Source organism: Quercus robur, chromosome 8 (assembly GCF_932294415.1).
Source record: "Quercus robur chromosome 8, dhQueRobu3.1, whole genome shotgun sequence".
Lineage (NCBI taxonomy): Eukaryota > Viridiplantae > Streptophyta > Magnoliopsida > Fagales > Fagaceae > Quercus > Quercus robur.
The window spans coordinates 61,820,232-61,840,205 of record NC_065541.1 but is presented as its reverse complement, the minus strand read 5'-3'; the positions used below and the strand labels follow the sequence as shown (position 1 = coordinate 61,840,205).

Here is a 19,974-nt window from a genome sequence, read left to right as displayed (position 1 = left end):
TTATTAATAATGTCATGTGATGGAATAAGTTGTAATAAGTAATTAGTGTAACTGTCAACTAAATGTATATGAAAGAGAGCTTGCTTTGTTTATTCATTAGCATTATGTGTTTTTATTTTTCGTTTATGTTATTAGGGATGGATTCAGGTATTCCAAGAGGCACATCATTCACTAATTTTATAGAAGATAGCTAGAATGATTATATGTCTGGATCTTCACATATTAGTGATGAAGACAGTATTTCACAAGCCCAAACATTCAGCCAAATGTCTCCACCCCAAGTTGAATCCACAACTAAGAAATTACAACGTGGCAGCAACTTCTCCATAAAAGAAGACATTCTTCTTGTGTCTGCCTTTCTTAATGTCAACCAAGATGTAGTAAAAAGTAATAACCAAAAACGCCAAACATATTGGTCAAGAATTTGAGAGTACTACCACAAGTGGAAGACCTTCACTTCTAAGCGTAAGGCGGGTTCTCTTATGAATCGATGGTCAACGATTCAACTTTCCACCAATAAGTTTTGTGGGTTTTTGTCACAAATTAAATCGAAGAATGAAAGTGGTAGGGCTGAAGAAGACAAGGTAAATCTTATAGAGAAATTTGTGTTAATTTGCTATTTTATTCCAACTGTTTCAAGATAGCAACTATAATCTATTTGTTAATTGTTCAGCTTGATGCAACAAGAAAACTTTATCACGCAATCTAGGGCACCAAATTTCAGTATAAACATTGTTGGAATTTGTTAAAGCACTCACCAAAATGGCCTTATTGTTAACAATCAACAACCAAAAAAAAGGAGATTTGAGGCATCTTCACATTCTAATCTAGAGTTTGAACATTTAGAGGATGATGATGTTCTACAAGTTCCAATTGTAAACTTGGAGAGACCACCAAGGGTGAAAGTTGAAAAAGAAAGATTGAAGAAACAAAAGTGCAAAGAAGGTCCGACTTCTCATATAGAAGATGTACTGAATGTTATGATGGAAGAAAAAAGAAAAATAAATAAGATGAAAATGGCTTGTATTGAGAAAGGACGTCTTGCAGACCAAACTTGGAGAGACCACTAGGGGTGAAAACTGAAAAAGAAAGATTGAAGAAACAAAAGTGCAAAGAAGGTATGACTTCTCATATAGAAGATGTACTGAATGTTATGATGGAAGAAAAAAAAAATAAATGAGATGAAAATGGCTTGTATTGAGAAAGGACGTCTTGCAGACCATAAGCAAGAGATGGCTCGAATTCTTCTTGACGATAAAAAACTTGAAACGGAAAAAATGAAAATAGAATTTGCTATGAAAAATTTGAAAGAGGCAAATGAAATGGAGAAATTAAAGGAGGACAATGAAATGGAGAAATTTAGAATGAAACAAGTGAAGGAGGAAACAGAGATTCTGATGATAGATGTAAGTACGTTGTCTTCAGTGCAGCAAGAATATATTCATCAGTGCCAAATGGAGATCCTTGAAAAACAAAGGTCTAGTCATTAGGCTATTATTTTCATCAATGCTCTTGTTTTGTATGATTAAGAGATTGCTTAAAACTTTTTTTTTTGTTATAATATGATTCTATTGACTAAGGATATATGTTGGGTCACTTACTTTTTTTTTGTTGAAATGCGATCCTACTGTACTATATACATATATCCATGATGATGTTCAAATTTATAGCTAATTTCCATTAGCTTTTAAAATGTAAAGCTTCTTTTGTATCAGTAACTTGCTACAATGAAACAGGCAGGTTTAGTGTTTAGTATTAACTGTGAAATGTCAAACTTCTTTTGTATTGATGTTTTTATTTTTTAATGTAGCACTAATGAGATTCATATATGCTTCCCATGACTAGCCCCTGTTGGTATCGTCACTTATTTGCTAGTCGTTGACAGGAGGAGTGGGGTTAATTTAATACATAATGTTTTTTACAATTGTGTGTCAGTTCTAGATTTATACTTAAGCTAAAACAATATTGCTTTAGCCAACAAATGAGAGACCATGCGATCTTCATGAATACTTCTAACTATGGCTTGATCTTCATGAATACTTCTAACTGTGGCTTTCGTATTTTCTATTATAAGCTTTTTAGTTTTTGCTGAACTGTGTTAAATGACTACTAGTGTTGCTGAGATTGGTTTCTGAGATTTTCTTTCCTCCCTTACCCCCTTCTTTTACTGATTCTTAACTAGCTTAACGTATGTTTAATATGTTCATTTAAGTAGGTTCTATGTTTCTCTCATTGCTAATGAATTTTGACATTTTAATGTTATTTTATTTCTGTAACTATGATTCTAACTAGATTATTTTGTAGATAGTGGCATGTACAGTTGTATGCATTTGTAGACATGGATAAATGCTATATAATAATCTTTCTTTTTTGAATGAACAATCACTTTTATAAGCATAAATATGATTTTATTGAATTTGAATGAGCTTATAATAATTTTAGACTCAAGTACTTTAAAAACTCTCTTCATTGTAATTTGAAATTTCTCTTCATTTATGTGTCTTGTACAAGTACTTTAAAAATTCTATGTAATTTGAAATTTATCAAATCTATGTTAATCTTGAAATTTACCAAGTCTTTTTGAAACATATGACTATTGAGAAATATTACTGTAATGGCATGTTTTGGTTCCTAAACTCAAAAAGTAAAAAGGATTAAGGCCCAAAGAGCCCAACACAATGAATTTATAGAGAGTGGGTTGGAAACTAGACTTCAATGAGTTGGACAACAATCACGATAGGTTAAAGATGACAAGAAAACGAAGACAAACAAGTTTTGTGCAAAGAAACTCTTCCTTGGCAAAGTCCAAGGAGAACAGTCTTTGTATATATTTCTCTTGAACTTAATTACAGTTACAGTTCTTATTGCTACAATGTTTTTCCTCTAGATTCTCAAATGATCCTCTTGTAATGAGGTATTTCTTCTTTATATTACCTTGTTTTGCTTCATCTCAGCCCTTTACGTGTAAATCAAGTTGCTGGCTTTAATCCTTATCCCATCAGCACATTCTTGAAGTCTTTAGGGGTAACTGTAAGGCTGAATATTACTGTTCAGGTATCACCTCCACGTTAATGTGGCCAGGGAGTTAGCTGCAAAGCGTTTAATGCAGTGGTAGCAGCTTTCTCCTAGATATTTCTCAGCTTCCCTTTGTTCTGTTTCCTTCTGATTTTTATCCTTACCAATAGAATTGTCCGGAGTGTTGCTCTTGATGGAAAGTCAAACCTTCTAACCTCTACTCTGCTTAGTCGAGGAGGCACTTCTCCTTAGACTACCTTCCCAAACCTTCACGACTAGAATCCCTCAATAACATATTGATTTGTATGTCGTCGCTAATCTCTAACTGTCCTCAGACAAAGCCGACGGCCCAATATGCATTCCTGGGCCTTGCATCCGTACAATTACCATTTGAAAAATATGACCCTTAAAAAAAGCCTATATAATTGTTGAAAATTTTGAAAATGTTACCGTTAGGAAATTTAAAAATATAGCTATTAGGAATTTGAAAAATATAGTTATTGAGGAAGAATAAATAAAGATTAAAAAAGAATAAAGAAAGATTAAAGAAATAATAAAGAAAGAATGAAGAAATAATATTTAAATGAGATGGAGAAAGGATAGAGAGTCTATTGGAAAGTGTATTTCAAAAAGTAGGTAGGTAAAAGGTAAATGCCACTGTTCACTCTCCAAACAGTACAAAAATTTGGAGAGCTTGCTAGAGATGCTCTAAGTTTTTAAGTGTTTGATTGATTGACACTTTATTTTTTGCGGAATTATGACTCTAATTTTTTTTTTTTTTTTTTTGAATCTCATTCTCTTTTGTTGCAAGTTCAAGTTGTGGCGGGTGTATTACAAGGCTCTAATTTTATTGGAATACCTTCTAATCTTTAGACCACAGAGGGTTGCTAACGAGTTTCAATGCGATTAAGATGCTGTTAAGAAAATTGAAAACTTTCAGTACATAGATGAGAGAGGGTTGGCGTGCATAAATTTATTTATTTTCATATTTAAACTTCACCAATTAAGATTTTCTAGAGTTTTATAAAATAACTCTATCCTAAAATTAAAAATTCTAGCGATCAATTTTAAAATTAATGAATTGAATTTTATTGTGTAATCAACCTTTAAACAAAAGTTAACTGTGCGTACCCAAAATATGGTTCTTGGGCTCAACCTTTACTTGGGCTCACAGTCTATTTGTATGGTGGGCTTTGGGTTTCCTATTATGGGTGGTCTTATGCTTGGTGACCCAAGTGCATTCCTGTTTCCTTAGACCCTTTTCTTTACTTCACAGAGTCACTCATTTTCTCTCTTGGTTTAGTCACTCTTTTCTTCTTCGTTTTCTTACCAGAATTGCCAACCCCCTAACTTCTCATTTTAGTCTCTTATTTATAGCGTGGGGTTAGTGGGAGTGTCATGACTATTCTTGATTATAAGTGGAAATGGGGGTCCAATTCCATTGTTTCTAAGTGGATGTTTCGTTTGGAGTGGTAGTAGTGGCATTGGAATTGGTTCTCACCTTCTAAGGGATGTTTGGCAGCAATATTTCCCAGGGCTACACCGGGCAGCCAAGAAATGGTACCCCCGAACAATTACGTTCCCATCCGAGATGCAATTGACCGGGCAAAGCCCAGATTGCGCCTCAAGGTGTTTGGGCCAACATTACAGGCCCAATGTGCCTTGGGTCAAGAATCGCGGCACGAGACCTGGGCCCATGGCATAGCAGGCCTAGGGCCCTACCCTGTACAAGGGGTCTAGGCCAGGGACCATACCATAGGGCTAGGGTCAAAGGCCCAAAGGGCTTGGGGAACTCGTACCGTACATTAACCATCACCAATATTTGAAATCTAATACAATAAAGTAGAGTTTTACCTATAATTATAGAGGATTTTAATCTAAATTTCACATTCACTAACATCATCCAATAGTCAATGTTCAAATGATTTTTTTTTTAATTATTTTTTATTTATAATAACATGCAGATTCACTAGTATTCCGTAAAAAACTTATTTGAGAGGGTATTCAAAAGAGGACCGTAGACTGAAACTCCCAAACCTGCCATATGGGACCTGTAATTCTTACAATATTAATCATCAGAATCATGAAAATAAGTTATCAGCCTTAAAGTAAGAGCATTGAATATCTACTAAGTTCCCGCAAGAAAAAATATTCAAACACTAGAGGTGGATACACCAAGTCGTCCATTTTGTGACAATAAAAAGCAAACTACTCCATTCTCATTTAATGAGATTATGAGAATTGGGATGTAGGTTAAAGAATTTGTAATAATAAAAAGCAGACTACTACATTTTCATTTAATGAAATTACGAGAATCGAAATGCAGGTTAAAGAATTTGGTAGCAGTTAACTGTGTTACATTACTTTAATAGGAGCATAATGAATAATTAGTGGTGTTCTATACTCTCTATTTCCCATGTTTTACATTTTGGAAAAAAATGGAATGCTTACGCTCCGTTTGTTTCGATGTAAAATATTTTACATGTAAATATTTTACTGAAAAATATTTGCAAGTGTTTGGCAAGTGTTGTGACCTAAATATTGCAAATATAAATCGGCCTCCACCAGCCACCATCATCTACCAAAACACCTAAGAGTCATTAGAATCACCACCAACCATTCAAAACACAGCCATCAAAACCACCACCAACCACCACCAAAGCTTCAAAAAATTGCCACCAACTACCAAAACAACAACCACCAACCACCTGTTATCCCATTCCATCAGCCACCATCATCTACCCAAACACCCACCCAAGAGCCATCAGAATCACCACCAACCACCAAATCACCACCAACCATTCAAATCACAGCCATTAAAACCACCATCAGCCACCAACAAAGCTTCAAAAAACCGCCACCAACTACCAAAAAAAAAAACCACCAACCACCAAATCATCACCAACCACCCAAAAAACAACCATCAACAACCCAAAAATCCATATCAGAAAGGCTAAAACACCCATAAAACTAGATCAAAAACCTGAAAAGAAAATCCACGAACAAAGAATCTAACATGAAAATCCAACAACCTAGCAAATGTAGTGGTAACGAGACTGGAATAGCCACCAGCAAGATCAGAGCAACCATTAAAAACCCAAGCCACCACTTAGTAGCTAGATTTCGATGAACTTCGTGAGAGAAACGAGAGGAGGGAGAAGTGTGGAGTCGGTCGATGGTGGCGCCATAGGTGGGTGGCGCCGTTGGTACCAGTTAGTGAGTGGCTTTAGTCGATGGGTGGCGCCGGTTGGTGGGTGGTGCCACCAAGTTTTGGGATAGAAGGTATGGGCTGAGAAGGAGAAAAGAGATAATGTGAAAGGGGATAATAGACAGCCTGAGAGTTGTTGGGTGAGAGTTAAGAGAAATTGTAAAATATTTTACCAATATTTTATGTGTAAAATATTTTACACAAATTTGCTTTTAGATTGATTTGGTTGACTGAAAATATTTTACTTTTGATTAAATGTTTTATTGCAAAACAAACACTGTAAAATGAGAAAATATTTTCCTGTAAATATTTTACGTCAAAGCAAACAGAGCGTTAATGAATAGTTATTTGCTTACAAAGGTTTTCCAAAGTTTTAGAGTTATCAAACTATAATAAAAGCATTATATCATTAGGTATAACCTCAAACAAAATAATGGCAAAAGCATATTTGTTTGTTTTTTTATGAAAAAAAAAAAAAAAAAAAAAAAAAAAAAAAAAAAAGGAAGCATAGCTACTAAAAAAAAAATACAAATATGCTGTTGCCATTATTTTTTAGTAGTTATGCTTAACCAGTTAAGCTCACACCATTTCCATAGCTTCCAATTCCACACATTAAGATTTGGACCCTAAATCCTTTGCTAGTTTGAGTCTATCTTTTAAAGCTCATATTTTGGCAAACAAACTCGAGCCTCTTACGGATGAGGCCTCCAAAACCAGCTGGGCCTGGGTTTACCTTTTAGTGTTAGCGAGACCGTACGCACCTTAGAACACCATGGGGTTCCCAAAAATCTACTCAAGGTTTTAGCGTAGTTAGCTACACCGTCTGCCTCGTAAGAGAAATATCTCTTTTGTTTCTCTGAACAAATTCAAACAATAGGGATTTCATTTTTTATCGAGCAAAACGATGCAAGTGGTTGAAAACTCGAGGAACAAAATAAATTGGCCCTTTGCTACAACGGGCAATTGGTGTTAGAAAATTAAAATGAAAGAATCATTTATCGGACCATTCAAGTATTCCAATATACCCTCTTGCCCTAATATAAAAAAATAAATAAAATAAAAAGGTGGAATGGAGGAGTAAAAAACTTCTCAAAATATATAATAAATAAGAAATGGACAATTTTTTCAAATTCAACTCCTCGCCTTCCAAAAAAGTCATCACTCCAACATGAGAATAACATAAAATGATAACAAAGCTAGAACAAAGAGTTGCAAGCGCAAGCAGCACTTTGTTCTGAGAAATAAAAACAGAACTTTGTTTCTTCAAAGATCCTATTCTCGAACATTTAGAAGCATTTCCTATGCACAATTGATGGCCCGGATTCATCATACTCTGCCTTTGCGATCCACATCTGCACTCAAAAGAGAATCAAAATCCTCTCATCAGTAACCATACAAAAGGAACTGAACAAGTTGAGATACAAGAATCAAAACATACCTGCTGGAAGGTGCTAAGTGATGCCAAGATAGATCCTCCAATCCAGACACTGTACTTCCTCTCGGGTGGAGCCACCACCTTGATCTTCATACTGCTTGGGGCAAGAGCAGAGATTTCCTTGCTCATTCTATCAGCAATACCTGGGAACATGGTTGAACCACCTGAGAGGACAATGTTTCCATACAGGTCCTTCCTGATATCAACATCACACTTCATGATGGAGTTATATGTGGTCTCGTGAATGCCTGCTGCTTCCATTCCGATCATGGATGGTTGGAACAGAACCTCAGGGCATCTGAACCGCTCAGCACCAATGGTGATGACCTGTCCATCTGGTAACTCATAGCTCTTCTCAACTGAAGAGCTGGTCTTGGAGGTCTCAATCTCCTGCTCATAGTCAAGCGCAATGTAAGCCAGCTTTTCCTTCATGTCCCTCACAATTTCCCGCTCGGCTGTGGTGGTGAAAGAATACCCACGCTCAGTAAGAATTTTCATCAAGTGATCTGTGAGGTCACGGCCAGCCAGGTCTAGACGAAGAATGGCATGTGGGAGGGCATACCCCTCATATATGGGAACTGTATGACTGACACCATCACCAGAGTCCAACACAATTCCTGCATGGCAAAGGCAAAATCCATCAACAATGAAGGGGAAGAGATACATCACAACAATTTCCTGGAATTGCCCTTAGGTTGTATGGCATACTAAGTGTAATCACAAACCATGTATGTGATTACATGTTGAGATGCAATAAAACATGCAAAACAAATTAAATTTGGGAATTTAAAGAATGGCATGCCAGTGTCAATGAGATATTCCAATTAAAACCCTTGCAAACAAAATGATTGATCAGTTGCTTACCAGTTGTACGACCACTTGCATACAAGGAAAGAACAGCTTGAATGGCTACATACATAGCAGGAGTGTTAAAGGTCTCAAACATGATTTGGGTCATCTTCTCACGATTAGCTTTAGGGTTAAGAGGAGCCTCAGTTAGAAGAACAGGGTGCTCTTCTGGGGCAACACGAAGCTCGTTGTAGAAGGTGTGATGCCAAATCTTTTCCATATCATCCCAGTTGCTCACAATACCATGCTCAATTGGGTATTTGAGAGTTAAAATACCTCTCTTGGACTGAGCTTCGTCACCAACATATGCATCTTTCTGGCCCATTCCAACCATCACACCAGTGTGACGGGGGCGGCCTACAATACTAGGGAACACAGCTCGTGGGGCATCATCTCCGGCAAATCCAGCCTAGAACATAATATTACAGTCAATTATCCAAAATTCAATAATGAAAAAAATGGAGGGAGAAGGCATAAAAGTTGAGCAGTACCTCAACTGAACAGTCACTAATAGCTTTGCATATTAAAAACTAAACCAAACATCATAACACAGATAGGTCTCATCTAATACCTTAACCATTCCTGTCCCATTGTCGCACACGAGCGGCTGAATGTCCTCAGCATCTGCCATCTTGTATTACCTGCTTGATAAACTATAACCAGTCAAAAAAAAAAGCACAATCTTTGTTATTCAGAACAAGAAGCACATGCTGGGATTTGCCTTCCTTCTTTTCACCTTATTTCATATCTTTCAGCTAGAATATCATATTGATAAATACACACACCATAGATAAGCACCCGGGGTTCTACCATAAGCATGCACATCACTGGTTGATACCATGATTGAAGTACAGAACTCTCTTAAGGGAGTTTGATTGGGAAAAGAAAACATTAACATCTACAACAACCCCCCCCCCCCCCCCCAAAGGCAATTTTTCTATCAAGATTGCACTAGATTTACATCGTAGTGTGATTCGACATAGCACAGTCACAAACTAATATAATTCTATAGGGAATATCTCCAAAACTACCAAATCAAAAGGACGAAAAGAATGTCAAAACCATTCATCACCCAACAAATACAAACTCGCATCCTCCAATATGTATAAACATAACCCCATCACTTCTTATTAGCAACATTGATCCAAAACAAATTGCATGATAGATTATTCTAGACTATCAAGGCAATGACAATTTGAATTTCCCAATAAACGTAACACAACACAGCTCATTGCAATAAAAAAATTCCTACATTATCAACAACAGAATGAATCAAACAGTTTCAGAATAAAACTAAAAAAAAGAACCACATAACATTCCCCTTCAAAACTCCATAACAAGGAACCAAGAGACACACCCAAATGAAAAAAAAGATCAAATAATTGAGATCTGCAAAGCTACCCTTTATTTATTTATGTTAACATACACTTCCCATAGTTTGATAGAATTAGCTTTACTTCAACTTTCTTGACTCCTTTTAATAACAACAATGCAACATGCAACCTCCTCTACTTTCATTTTCGTTTCACAATGTTTTCAAAAAACATATAAACCAAAAAAAAAAAAAAAAAAAAAAAAAACTAGCCAGCATTATTTCATTTCTTGGTAAACTTTCACAACAATTTTCATTGTTTCCTCAGCATTTTTCGCAACAATGAACAACATTTTAGATCCAACACAATTATAAAAAAATAACACAATAATAATCACAGAAATTAAATCATATATTGCCAAATTCAAAAAAAAATAGAGTCAAACAAAAATCGAAAATCGAAATGGCTTTAGATCTGAGCGAAAACGAAACAGATCGATGAGAAAGCGAGAGAGAGAGAGAGAAGGGAAATTGACCTGTGGGAATGTGATTGGAAAACGAAAGCGAGAGAGAGAGAGAGAGAGAGAAGGAGAGAGAGAAATATAGTGGGGAGGGGTTTGTGAATAGGCGAAATGGGAAAGAAAAGAGAGAGGAATTAAAAGAGGGAAGAGATGCGGTTTGGACCGTTAGATATTTGGGGTCGGAGTAAGGAGTGGTACAGTCTGGAACTTTTATATCGAAGCGAAGAACGCGTCCATTGGGCTCGCCTTTAAGGCCTTCCTTTTTTCCCTATTTATGGTCTTTTTTTCTTTTATTTTTTTATTCATTCATTCCTCTCCGTTTCTTTTTTTCTTTCATTTTTCAATTCAAACAATCAATCAGTTTTTATATATAGTTATATATACTAACTTTCTTTGATTCAAATTTATATAAACAATACTCAAATTTTTTATTATCATTATGAAGGATTAGAAATTGGTGTGAATTAAACAAAAGTGGACTAAAGACTACAATGGAAATAAAGGGGTTAAATACTAAAAAAAAAAAAATTAATTTAAAGGATTGAATTGAAAACATGTTAAAATTAAAAAGGTGTAACTTGTAATTTAACTTTTAAATAATATCAGTATAATTAATTGAAAATGATTAATAGATGAGAAATCTTATATTCCTGAGCTCAAGTTTATCATTTAAAAGGAAAAAAAAATTAAATTCATTATTATTCTCACTTCTTAACAATTAATGTCAATTAAAATACAAAATAATATTAATTTAAATTATGATTTCTTTCTAATTCTATGGTGAGTGATTTTATTTTTTAATGGTGAAAAATGCACTAATTCTCATTCTACTCTTTTTTGTGTGTGTGTGTGTGTTTATTATGAGATTGGGGCTCCTCTTAATTTTTTGGCACAAATAAAAATTTCTCTAGAAATAGCCAAAATTAAAGTGTATTTGTACACCCCAAAAAATATTTTTTTTTTTTTTTTTTTTTTTTAAACTCATTGTAGCAATGCCCATAGCAAAATAAAACTTTTTCCCATACTTTCAATAAATAAGTATTCAGTAAAATGCATCCAAATTTAATGTATATACATTTGACAAATTGATATCTAGAATGAATTCAATGGAATAATGATGATACAAAGTACAAACCACAAAGTCAAATGCTTTTCATAACTCATTAGTCCGTAGTAAAATTTTTTTCTTTTCTTGGTAAACATTGTCCTAAGGGAAGGAGTTTTATGAAATGCCATTATTTCATATTTAAAAAAAAAAAAAAATTAGGATCCTTTTACCTTAGCAAATGCTTTTGGGTTGCAGAGGAAACTATGTCCGAAAAGGGGAATTTTTTTTTTCTACCTCAAAAAAAGGTTGGATTGGTACAGTTGGTATATCAGATTTTCTTGGTTAAGTAGGAAAATAATTTGAGTGGATGAAGTTCATAAATCATAAGTCTAAGCTCCAATCTCATTCCAAAAGGAATAATCTTTTTTATGCACATTTTTTAAAACGTTATTTTATGTCATGTATCAAAAAGAAGTCTTTGCTACAAATAATAATAACAATAAAAACTTAGATCCTCACATTATGGAGTGGCAACTATGATGGGTTCTAGACATTTTCTGTGTTTAATAAAATAATGAGCTTTAAAGAGATTATAATCCAATTGAATACTTCCTTAAACATAAAAATATGCTTTGAAATTGCTTAGGCAACTTCTTCCAACAAAGAATAGTTGTCCGCCACTCCACCACTCCAACCTTTTGTCTCATGGATTTACCAATCCAAGTCCTTATTAAATCATTACTCATGTAAAAGCTGAAAGGTACAGCCCATTCTTAGTGTAAAGAGCCTACACTTTTGGTCTATTGCCAGGACCATTTGAGATCCAATTTTTCTACTTAAAGTTATCTAACATTGTAGAGGAATATTGAAGCTATAGCAAGGTTCTAAGAGCATTTCAGCATCAAACAATGCAAAATAGAGAAAAGGTATCACTTTTAGGCATTCAATATAAATAAAAAAAACATCCACGTCAGTCAGGTTAAAAATATGTAAATTTGCAAAATTACTAGAGTAATTGTGTAAATTTACGTTAATACTATTCACTTTGCATACAGTTTTTTTTTTTTTTCTTTACATAGTTCGAGGTTGAAGGACGAGAGTGGATGGTGATTATTGTATGTGAAGAAGGAGAAACAATTAAAAAAATCAAGAATAATTGATATTTTAATGTAATGTAAAATAAATTATATGATAGGAGTGTTTTGAAAAGTAAATACGTAAAATAAAAATAAAAAAAGTTCTCATACTAAAATAAACGAAATTTTTTTCATGAGTTGATGTAAATGCTCTAAGTTTGCCTTCTTTCTAGTGAATGAATTATAAACTTAGAAGCTCCTCTTACCTAAGAAATTGTATCTAATCCTCTTAATTCTGATCTCACTAGGAGTACCTTAGCTATTCGATCGGAAAGGTGGGTTGTCAGTTGTCGCTATGCCATAAATATAGCAGTCAACTCTACTACTCTAGGCTCTGTATAGATTGTCATCGTCAAACGGTTAGTTCTAATTGTTTTTAGTTGCCAACGACCACTTTGTTTCATTGCTCCATTTGTCCACAAAATTGGGAAAATTTTTAAAGTCATGGCATCCCATAACAGCTTTCTTTTGAGATATAGACCACATAAATTACAGTTTGATGTCTAAATGATTATCAGCCATCATTAAATTCAATGCCACTTCCTAACAAGAAATGGTGGATTGAATGGTCTGACCAAACTGTAACAAAATGTTAAAATTCTCCAAATCTTGCTTTGTGTAAGAGCCATGATTTTCTAATACTTTTCATATCTAGAGGTCATTAAAAAAATGCCCAATGAAATATAAAAAATAGTCAAGAAGCCAATCTGATAAAAAGCTAGATCACCAACATTAACTGTATTTCTTCCCAAATAACATGACGAATGAGAGGAAACATAAATTTGGGGGGAGGGGGGACAAAACAATAAGAAAAGAATAAAAGATGATTATCATCAGGTAGTTCAAGTGGGAGTAAGCTGTCTATAAAAATGTCAAGTTCATATCTGACACCTATTAAGCTCCAACCATCTTGAATTCTTGCTGTTGAATCTGATTTTTGGTACCAAGAGAGCAACAAGATGCAAGATGAGAGCCATGCTTACAGGAATGGGGGAAATATTACCCATCTGCGTGGATACTTCGGTCTTCCATCCTTCCCATCAAATAGCTGCAGATGACAAGGTTAAGAAGCAACATTAACAAGAAATATCACAAGAAATGAAATTTCTGAGTCTATAGAATTGAAATTATGTTTACAAATGAAGCTGATAGGATACACATCAAAATATTCAGAAGTGAAAACACACTGAGAAACATGTTGATGATGCCTATAAATTTTGAGGTGCGCACAACTGGACTTTTGTTAGGACTCCCTGCCATCTATTTTAGATTGATAAACTTTTGTTAGGTAACAGTACACTTGAGGTCTTTCTTTTATTCAGTAACTAGGCTTGCTGCTAATTTTTAGGGGGATGGGTAAATACTTTCATGTTACACATGGTGCATCTCTCCCTCATTGCAGGGGGAGTTAACATCTGAGGTTAGAAGCCCAGGAGTTAGGCTTACCTCCTGTCTTTTTTGTTTTTTAAGAGGGAGGCAATCTAGGATTGTCAATAAAGCATAACAAGATCCTACTCAGATTAAAAAAAAGAGACAAAACAGGGTATTCCATTGAATTTGATAAAGCTCAACAAATATCGGATCAAACTTACCCAAAAAAAACACATACATCTACATATAAAAAAATGTATCTATATATGTATACCAGATTCATGGTCCAATGGGTCACCCCTAATACATGAACACATATAAACACTGGTATGTAGATGTATCCAGTAGTTGCTAGCATGACAAATGTATGAGAGTAATTTATTTGACATTACAAAGCCATATACCTTCTCAAATATTTTATGTTCCTAACCAATCTATACTTTACAGATGAAAATCTAAAATAACTTACCTAGATTCTAGTCACACCCAATCTAGAAAGGAGTAAATGCAGGTGGACATATCATCAGAGAAAATGCCTCAAATTTTTAAGAAATGCATGCAGTTATATGCAGAAAAGAAATTAAAACAAACATGTTCAACAAAAAGTAAAGAAAGTTTCATTAAAAAAAAGTAACCTTCTTCAGACGACGGTGCTTTGCGAGGGCCCAATTGGTCATAATAAGAGTAGCAACCACAAGGAAAACATAGCCTGCGACAGTCTGTGTGGCAATATTGAAACCCAACCATTGATAAATCTCTGTTGTGTAGTTTGCACATGTCACAATATTGAATAGAAAACCATGTGGAATTTGATATCCTCCATTCCCATCAGGGCTGCGCAGATTCCTCAGCAAGATATGGCAATAGAAGTTACAGATTTGACAAAGCACTCCAAACCCAAAGCCGATCTTCATTTGGAGGTCACTAACAGGGGTGTAAAGTGGGTGGTTCACATAGTAAGCAATGTAAGAGCCAAAGGTCCAATAATAGGCACAATTACGAAACACATTGGAGAGTGGTGAGGTTGCATGGCTGAACCGATGCACAAAAAATGTTTCCATAATTCGTTTGAAGTAGTGGAAACACCAGTAATATAAAGCATATGTCTGAACTGGGTGGATGACTCGCTCCCCTTTGTAGCCAAAGAACTGGTAGACAGGGAAGTAATAAAAGATGGGATAAAGGAGCAAAGGACCCAAGTATTCAAAGAAGAAAAGTGTGCGATAGGAAACTTGTGTGCCCAGGTCCTTGAACACTACAGTCAAGTGGTTTCCATCACAATAATCCTTGAGACTTTTCTTGTAGTTAAGAACAACAGGCTTTTCCTTTGATCCCGGTTTAAGGGGGAGGGTTAACCGCTGTCTTGAAGGATAGAACTTTTTGGCTGTTGATGTAAGATGAAAATCAGGTGAGTTAAATCATATGACATGCAAGTCTGTCAACACATATACACATGCACTCACATTCAGTTTTTGGGGGCAGGGGTCAAACTCACAATGAAACAAAGCATATAAGTATTATCTCAGGCAGTAAATCAGTAATAAATTTAAGTCCAATAGTGAATACACCTAATATGATGAACTACAAAAGGCCATACCTCAATCTTAGACACACCGGAGGTCCAGAAAATATAAATCAAATCAGACAGGAAGTCTAGTGCTGATTTTGTTAAAAATCTTACAGATCCCATGGACTTAAAAATTATTTTGTTCTTGACAGAAATATTACATCATGAAAAAAAAAAAAAAAAAAAAAAAAAAAGAGCTCCAGTGGTAAGTGTCAAGATTTCCTTTCAGTGTGCTTGAATTCACACTGCATACAATTTTTTTTTTTTTATAAGTTTTTTTTTTTATCTAATTATAATTAACACTGCATACAAATTATAGTTCTCTGAAATCTGAAAATACCTTGGTCAAACAAACCCCAACAAGACCTGGTGCTTTAACAGATAATTTTTAAAAGTGATCTGTCATGCCCACAAATAATTGAATTGAATTAATAGTAAAAATAAAATTCCTGTCAATGTCATGACTCATTATCCTTGGATACTACCATAGTAGAAAAATATTCAATGGTTTGGGAGAATCATCTTCAAGAAAGTACATTACCCTCCACAGACTGATATGTGTACATTCTAGTAGAAAAAGTGAACTTCATTCCTTCCATGGGGGGTGGCCGGGTGGGGGTGGGGGTGGGGGGGAGAGAGAGAAATGCAGTTCAAGAGGCAAATCTGTATCAAAAAATTTATCACTAGAAAGGTTTCACCTATGTGGTATGGACAACCAAAGCTCTAATTTAGCTTTAAGCATAAGGATGTTACTAATTCTTACTAGGATAATTTCAAGAAAGAAAATTAAGTCCTTAAAGACAATAGAGAAGATGTCCTTCACATTTGTGTGCAAAAAACATCATGTAGAACCCAGTTGTCAAATTTGCAGCCGTTTATAGAAGTTTCAGTAATTCCCATAATAAAGAAAATCTCTTTTCAGCCTCAAACCCATACTAAAACCAGTATTAACACCTACATCACTACATGTGGAAAATAACACTTTTTGGGCATTTGTCTTTTAAAATCAACCATAACTATTTCGCTAAACATAGATTAACTGACTAACAAAGCATACTTAGCAGTTCAAGCCTTCAAGGTAAAAATTTGCAAGGAAATTCTAATAACAAGGAAAGCAAATCCAGCACTTACTTCGTTGATGAATTGCCTCCTGCAGATCTGCAACCGTAGCCTACAAATTAACAAAAAAGACATATACAATCACAATTGGGTATTATTCAAATACATGCAAAGGATATCAAAAATCATGAAACTAATATAAACCCAAGAAAACAAAGAAGAAGACCATTTTCGGGTCTTAATCATTTTACTCTCCCCAAAAAAAATAAAAATAAAATAATAATCAATCTTTTACTTAAATTGGAACTGACAAACCCAGCTGAATTGAGATGATCGTTACCACCGATTCACAGAGACACTATGTTAATAAATTACAAAAACAAAGGAAAAAAGAGAAAGAGAAGAACGTACGGAATCACTGAGCTCAAGGCCACCCTTGACAACATCTTTACCACTCCGAGAAACTACACTGACCTTCATTTTTTGAGACCAAAAGAGAGTGACCCAATTCACGAAATGGTGTAAACGACGAACCCTTTTAATTTGTGGGTGGTTTTATTGAAGATCCAAGAGCTGTGACCCAATTGAGGAAATGGGAAACTCGTATGAGATCCCAGAGATAGGTAGGGTAGTATTAATTTTTTTGCAGAGTAATTAAGGGGTGGGTTTGGGAGATATAGTAATGGCGTGTAGTTGGGGTAGGAGAGCTAACTGTATTGGCTGATGAACCACAATTCCTCATCTCATCTGTGTTGCCTAGCTATACTTCTATAACCAGGGTTTTACACTCGTGGGCCAGGTTTTAACTTCTAACTTCTAACAACTTACCTTGGGACATATCACCATAGGTCCCACCTTGTTAAATTTGGTCAAGAGATGTGAAGCGTGAAGACAACTCTGGCCTTTATTGTCTACTATACTAGGGTGTTTGGTATATGTTTTTGAATAACAATTTTTAGTTTTTAAATAATATTACATATTTTTCATACATGTTTTTAAATAATAATTTTCAGTTTCTAAGTACATATATTAAACACCCCAAAATTTCCCTTCCCATCATATGGCTATATATAGACCTTGTTTGTGAACCATTGACTCAAGAAAACAAGTAAAGTTTTATTTATTTGTTTAGAAAACAAGTAAAGTTTAAGTCTTAATTTCATACTCGATTACTAAATAAGTCAAGTTCAAATATAATAGCGTGTTTGTGAACAAATTCATAAATATAAGAGCTCGATTTAATTATATATAATATAACATTTTATATGTATACTTGTTTAAAAATATATTAATATAAACTTGAAATTGGATTGTATAAGTTTGTTAATATGTTCATATGATATTAAATTATTATTAGTAGTTTATTAATGATATATACAGTCTATTTATAATAAAAATTCATGGAATTGTGAATAGATAAAATATTTTAATCATGGTTTCACAATATAGATAAAAAGAGCAAGTTAATCTAGTAACTTTTTTTTTTTTTTTTTTGAGAGGGGGTTAATCTAGTAACTAGTGAACAAGTTTGAGCTTGCTTGATAAGAAAATGAGCAAAACTTGAGCATAAAATCTTGTTTGATATATAATGAGCTCAAGCTCGGCTTGTTTTTGAGAAAAAAATAATTAAATAAACACGTTTGAACTTTTAATACTCGACTTGGCTTGAATCTGTGAGAGTCCCTTTTTGGATGGTGTCCAAGCCCAAGCCGAAGCGAGGACCTCGGGGCCTCTTGTTGTTGTTTGAAGGGACTGGGCTTGGTTCACCGTAGCTAACTGGGCTGTTTCACAAACCAAGTGACGCACAGAGTAGGGATCCTATAATACATACATACTAGCAAGCAAGAATATATGTATTGAACAATAAGAAACAATAAAGGAAGACAATGTAATAAAGAAATACACAAAATAATTATTCAAGGTCTTTAAATTAGTATGAAATATTTCATTATTTTTCTTAATTGTGAATTATAATATGCCTACTATGATGTATTACAAGGTCCAAATAAGCTCAAAAATTATAGACTTAGATGACTATCTAAGCCTCTAAAACTTGTAAAGTTTGAATCCCTTTGAATCCAAGTATATTTTATAGTGGCTGTTTCTGGGATAGCAGGCATTGTTTTTCTACTTTCTTTGAGTTTTAGATAGTGTTTTCTCAATAATTCTGTTATGATTCCCTCTTGCTGAATACCCCCCGCAATGTTGGCTGCTTATTCCCTTTTATAGTGTCATTCTAGGGTTCGGAGTACCACTGATTCTCCCCCTTTTGGCTCCCTAAGTACCTGAGCCCCTGTTATGCCAGCCATATTGATGGTCGGTTCTTTCCCCGTTTCTCATAGTTTTCCTCTTTAGTGTTGTTTCCCTAAAAGCCATTTGTTGACTTTCCTTCCTGGGATGTCCCTAGAGAGCTGACTTCTAATTTCTCTTCCTTCAAGGTTCTACACCTTACCTTTTCGAATTCAGCTTTTTTTGCTACTTTTTCTTTTTTCTTTTTTCTTGAATTAGCTGATCCCTTCCCTGCTAGCTTGAAAGTTTTCCGAACTTAGTTCCCTTCGTGGTTCTTCCTTTTGGACTCCTCGAGGTACCAGCTCTTGGTTCATAAATTGTTAGTCCCAAGCTCTCTGATTCCTTTCTGCATCATTGGGCCGCTAAGAAGGACATGTCTGTCCTTCGTTTCTTGGTGCTCTTTTGAACTTTCTCCCTCTCATCCTACCTGTGTTGCACGCCCCGAGGATCCCGAGCCCCTGGCAACCTCTGGGCATCTTGGGTCAGTTCCTTCCAATGGATTCTTTCTTTTCATCCTCTAATCTTGACGGGTTGGGCCTTTTTCTTTCTTCCTTTTGTTTCATGGGTTCTAAAGCCTGTCCCTTCATGGATTTTGGGCTCAAGTCTTTTGGGCTTGCCATCCTCTTTTTTTTTTTTTTTTTTTTTTTTGTGGTGAGCCCAACCTTTTTAATATTACTTTCTATGAAGTTGGCCCATTGTGCTATTTTTGGGCCTTGGCGTTATGATTTTTTAGACCTCAACAGACTCGTTTACCACCCTACTTTCCATATTTGGTTAAAAGTATATATAATATAATTCCTTAGTTGGTAGAGATGGATTTCAACCTTGAAGTTTCAGATGAAATTATTAAATATCAATTGAGCTACAAAATTCTTGTCAGAAAATCAACATATTTTTGGAAAAAAAATATTAATACGCAATTTTGGGATTATGGATAGAAGTTAAAACCCATGTAATTTATTATACATGCAAGTCCATGCCCCAGCCCAATGTATAGGTCGAATGACACCTTTATAGAATAAATGTGATCCAATAATAATAATAATAATAAAAGATTATATGTGATGGCTTTGATGGGGAAAATTTTTTGGGAATTTAATAAAAAGACCATGACACAAGTGCACACACTAATAAACCTACTAACAACAAATAGAAAGAGACAAT

General features: G+C 34.8%; 2 protein-coding genes across 2 annotated transcripts; both read right to left on the bottom strand.

Annotated features, from left to right (window-relative positions):
• Positions 1–7,297: 7,297 nt before the first annotated feature.
• Positions 7,298–10,526, bottom strand: LOC126697501 (actin). The gene is made up of 5 exons (XM_050394512.1): positions 10,356–10,526; positions 9,079–9,148; positions 8,523–8,916; positions 7,662–8,275; positions 7,298–7,575 (listed from the first exon to the last, which is right to left on the bottom strand). The coding sequence occupies exons 2-5, from the start codon at positions 9,136–9,138 to the stop codon at positions 7,510–7,512; spliced, it is 1,134 nt and encodes a 377-aa protein (XP_050250469.1). The 5' UTR covers positions 9,139–9,148; positions 10,356–10,526; the 3' UTR covers positions 7,298–7,509.
• A 2,689-nt stretch (positions 10,527–13,215) lies between these two features.
• LOC126697500 (very-long-chain enoyl-CoA reductase) lies at positions 13,216–17,287 on the bottom strand. Its single transcript, XM_050394511.1, has 4 exons — positions 16,933–17,287; positions 16,594–16,633; positions 14,531–15,279; positions 13,216–13,572 (listed from the first exon to the last, which is right to left on the bottom strand). Exons 1-4 carry the CDS (start codon positions 16,999–17,001, stop codon positions 13,504–13,506), a joined length of 927 nt encoding a protein of 308 aa, XP_050250468.1. The 5' UTR covers positions 17,002–17,287; the 3' UTR covers positions 13,216–13,503.
• Positions 17,288–19,974: the final 2,687 nt, after the last annotated feature.

What these genes read in the sequence shown, in the direction of transcription:
- LOC126697500 (XM_050394511.1), bottom strand. Translation starts at nt 17,001, where the DNA reads ATGAAGGTCAGTGTAGTTTCTCGGAGTGGTAAAGATGTTGTCAAGGGT. An exon ending in GCCTTGAGCTCAGTGATTCC is followed by an intron (nt 16,634 to 16,932) that starts GTACGTTCTTCT and finishes GTTAATTTGTAG; the next exon opens with GCTACGGTTGCAGATCTGCA. An exon ending in GGAGGCAATTCATCAACGAA is followed by an intron (nt 15,280 to 16,593) that starts GTAAGTGCTGGA and finishes TTACATCAACAG; the next exon opens with CCAAAAAGTTCTATCCTTCA.
- LOC126697501 (XM_050394512.1), bottom strand. Translation starts at nt 9,138, where the DNA reads ATGGCAGATGCTGAGGACATTCAGCCGCTCGTGTGCGACAATGGGACA. An exon ending in TGCAAGTGGTCGTACAACTG is followed by an intron (nt 8,276 to 8,522) that starts GTAAGCAACTGA and finishes TTTGCCATGCAG; the next exon opens with GAATTGTGTTGGACTCTGGT. An exon ending in CACTTAGCACCTTCCAGCAG is followed by an intron (nt 7,576 to 7,661) that starts GTATGTTTTGAT and finishes TTTTGAGTGCAG; the next exon opens with ATGTGGATCGCAAAGGCAGA.